Source organism: Malaya genurostris, chromosome 3 (genome assembly GCF_030247185.1).
Source record: "Malaya genurostris strain Urasoe2022 chromosome 3, Malgen_1.1, whole genome shotgun sequence".
NCBI lineage: Eukaryota > Metazoa > Arthropoda > Insecta > Diptera > Culicidae > Malaya > Malaya genurostris.
The window spans coordinates 65,822,542-65,826,265 of record NC_080572.1 but is presented as its reverse complement, the minus strand read 5'-3'; the positions used below and the strand labels follow the sequence as shown (position 1 = coordinate 65,826,265).

The 3,724-nt window shown below is 41.6% G+C and overlaps 1 protein-coding gene across 1 annotated transcript; it reads right to left on the bottom strand.

Annotated features, from left to right (window-relative positions):
* Nucleotides 1-939: 939 nt before the first annotated feature.
* LOC131437640 (periodic tryptophan protein 1 homolog) lies at nt 940-2,998 on the bottom strand. The gene is made up of 7 exons (XM_058607115.1): nt 2,787-2,998; nt 2,670-2,731; nt 2,450-2,601; nt 2,220-2,384; nt 1,882-2,164; nt 1,211-1,815; nt 940-1,142 (listed from the first exon to the last, which is right to left on the bottom strand). Exons 1-7 carry the CDS (start codon nt 2,880-2,882, stop codon nt 1,018-1,020), a joined length of 1,488 nt encoding a protein of 495 aa, XP_058463098.1. The 5' UTR covers nt 2,883-2,998; the 3' UTR covers nt 940-1,017.
* Between the last annotated feature and the right edge of the window lie 726 nt (nt 2,999-3,724).

The window sequence follows — 3,724 nt, the reverse complement described above, 5'->3', positions numbered from 1 at the left end:
GGCGATGATGAATTCATTTCGTCCTCTTGTCAGCTTCTGCAGATCATTTCTTAGTTGTGATTGAGTTCCTTGGTTCGGTGAGCACTGTCTAGGGCAGTATGCTGCGATGAATTTTATTCTTCCGATCGTCGTATCCAATTCAACTCCTAGCGACTCGATTAATTTCGTTTTTTAAGTTTTGATAAGGTGTCCACCAGTGACTCTTCGCTGACTAACGGAAGTCCTCTCAGCACAACTTTGTATGGTTTTTCACTCGGCTTGTTATGAGTAAAAAATTCAGCTTTCGTTCCCTGGAGATGTTTCATTACCAGATCATACTCGTCCTGTGAGTTCCAAAGCAGCTTAGTCCCAAAGCTGCATAACTTGAATGTTGGTGCGACATTCAATGAATGTAGAGCCTTCCGCAATGAATGATAATCTGCATTGGCAACCATCAACGGTGGAAGCTTGATTTTTCTGGTAACTGTTTTCCAAGTGGCATTATACATATTATCCGGATTGGTATCAGTATCCAGTGAAGCGTAGGTGTTCATTGTAGCCACTGACACATGGCTGACAGATGATCCTCTGGAACTTGTAGTTTTCTTCCGCTTCACGGACTGTCCCGAACTGTCTCTCTCACAATCGGTCGCTTTAAGCGACATCTTCTCCAATTCACTCGTATGTATCAAAGTTTTAACTGTGTACTCGTTGAAAACAAAACACAGAATCATCTGGCGTTTGAAACTGCTTCCCGCTTAAATACTGTGTCTATCTCTTTTTTTCGATCGTGTGTCAATCGGAATGACATGCAAAGGGTTAGTACATAACGTAACAGTAGATACAGTCAAAAAACAAACACCACAAAACTAGGCCCTTGGGACAATAAAAGTCGAACTAAGTCACAATCGAATAGGTCATTTGTCTATGTTTGAATAAATAGTTTGTAAAAAAAGCACCTTTTCGATATTTTACAACAATCATGTATTTCTATTTCCAATATAGCAAATACCCAACACTAGAGTAAATACCATGGAATCAATCATCTTCATCACTGTCATCAATCGTAGCGTCTTCCATCGCTTCCGTTGCCATATTCAAGTCTCCTTCTGTGGCCACCGGGATGTAGTTTGGATCAAACCGTGATTTAAATACATCGGTTACTAAATAGAAGTACGTAATTTAAAAAAAATAATTGATGCAAACTCATTTGAATATCATTCGTACTAACCACCATCATTATCCAACAGATTGATAACTGCAAAGTTCTTCGTCTTCAAATCCCCACCGAGCGCCAACATAAATGGATTTTCCGGACAAGCCTCCAAACACTGGATGACCCCCATTTTAGGATTTTTCTTATAAATCAGCCGTGCATCGTCATCGTCAATGTCCCAAACTTTCAGCGTCCCGTCCGCCGATGCAGTCGACAACATGCCCTTCACCATCGTACTCAGCACCAATCCGGTGATTTCCTTTTCGTGCAACTCCTTGGACCACAGCGGATGATTGTTTCGCACATCAATGTAGTGAACCCGACCCTGGTTGGTGCTGGCCACGAAGTGATGATCGTTGTGGGAACTCCAGCAGACGCGTTCAACTTCACCACCCAGGTCCCAAGATTTGAAACTGCTGCTCTCCTCGGTCGTGGAACGGCAATCGAAAACCTTCACTTTACCGTCGCAACTTCCCACCAGCAGCGCTTCCGGTTTGGTTGGATGGAATGAAAGTGTTTGCACTTTCTCCTCAAAGTCACGAATCGTAGTATGCGGCGTTCCGTTCTCAATGTCCCACAAGATAACCGATTGATCTACCGAGCCGCTGGCTAAAATGTGTCTGCAAGGAAGTTTGCATGTGAAATTATCCTGTTGCTAAGACATGAGGTGAATTCATTTCAATTACTCTAGGTGACGGTTCCAGGAAAGATCCAACACAGCATCAGTGTGACCAAGTTTTGGTTTGTTCTTTTTACGGCTGCCTTTCGATCCTAATTTGCAAACCGGTTCCAACGAATCCTGAATGTCCAAGTCCCACAGGGTAACAACCGGATCCATGCAACCAATAGCACAAATGTTTCCCGATTTTTCACTCCCCGGATCAAAGCTAAGCCATTCAATGCAAAGCGGTGGACTGGGAAGCAGAAAATCGTGATGAACGTACAAGCTTCCTTCTTCATCGTTGAAAACTGAAACCAGCGCGATATTTGATACACCAAAAAATCCCCGAATGATACTACTTACTGTACACTTCCATGGAAGCACTGTCATTTTGAACGTGCCCAACCAAAATTAGATTATCCGACGGTTTGATGATTTCGTCTTCCGCTTCGGAGTCATCCTCGTCCTGGATGTTCTCTGCTGGATCTACAATGGCTACCGAACTTAGTCTAACTACGGGTTCACCAGCTAAAATAAATGCATATCGATGAAATTTGCTTCTCGTGCACCAAGTCATCCGAGTTGAAACCCACATTCCTGTTCGTATCGTTCAAAACCAAATTCGTCACCAGCGGACGTTCCGCTCCCCGCAGCACCAGCTGTATCGCGAGCCCGACCAGCTAACCTGGCAGCGCTGTCCTCATTTTCTTCATCTTCCGAAGTGTCCATCCCATCACCACCTTCCCTAGAATTGCGTTTGAGAATAAAATTTAATGTTTCGTTAACATCGAAAACAATCAAGCAATTACATACTCTTCCAAATCATCTCTGGTATTATTAATAATCCTTGCCAGTTCTTCCGGCGTCAAAGTTACCTAGACACGACGAACAATGAGCGCACGGCGTGAAAGTATTTCAACATCAATTTACCTTATCAGGATTTGATTTTGCAACGCCTCGCTTCACAAACAGCAGACTTGGAACAAAATTAACGTTCGGCACCTCATCCTCCTGATCGGACTCCATTGTGATGAATTTGATCAACTAACTACCGATAAATACAACAGAAATTAGGAAGAAATTACTCAACACTTTCAAAACACACGTGTTCTCGCGTAGGCCAAAGCAGTAACAACTGTCAATTTCGGTTTGTTTACCAGTTGTTTCGATGAAACGAACGACGTATCCGCCAAACAAATCGTAAGATCTGTAGCGTTAGCGTTAGAAATGAAAGCACATTGTTAAGCTTTCTTTGGTGTAGCCAATATGTCCACAAGCTTTATGCTCGTTTGCTAAAAAGCTTCGACTTACAAGTATGCGCCTAATGGGATGCAAATCATTTCGTAGAAATATTTTCAATCAATTGATGAAATAATAGTACTGATTGAAACTAAACTGACTTAGCTGTAAGCAGAGATGCCATTTATACAAATTTATCTGCATTATACAGATTTTTACATGCTCATACAGATTTAATACAGAGTACAGATTTTATACAGATTTCCTCAATTTAATACAGATTTTTACAGATCTCACAAAAAGTGAGAACGAAAAAATTCAACTTTTCTGTCTGAGCTATGTTCTAGTATTTGATTCCAGTGATGAGATAAAAGTCTTTCAATCAACGGATAAATCACAAATTTATATGGAAATCAGTTGTGAAATCCATTTGTATTATAATTTGAAACCAAGGATGGCTTTTATCGTATCAAAGAGCGCTCACTAGCAACTCTTCACACGATTCAATCAGTGCCATCAAAGAGAGACGAATATCATCGCAGCAACAAAAATCCGACATGGTTCATTTAACATAGAATAGACACAAGTGCGTCCCGGGTTGGTGGTTCAATGCATAGGACGCTGGTCTT

Coding starts and splice junctions, on each gene's coding strand:
- LOC131437640 (XM_058607115.1), bottom strand. CDS start 2,882: ATGGAGTCCGATCAGGAGGATGAGGTGCCGAACGTTAATTTTGTTCCA. Junction 2,732..2,786: donor CAAAATCAAATCCTGATAAG/GTAAATTGATGT, acceptor CGTCGTGTCTAG/GTAACTTTGACGCCGGAAGA. Junction 1,143..1,210: donor TCTGTTGGATAATGATGGTG/GTTAGTACGAAT, acceptor ACTTCTATTTAG/TAACCGATGTATTTAAATCA.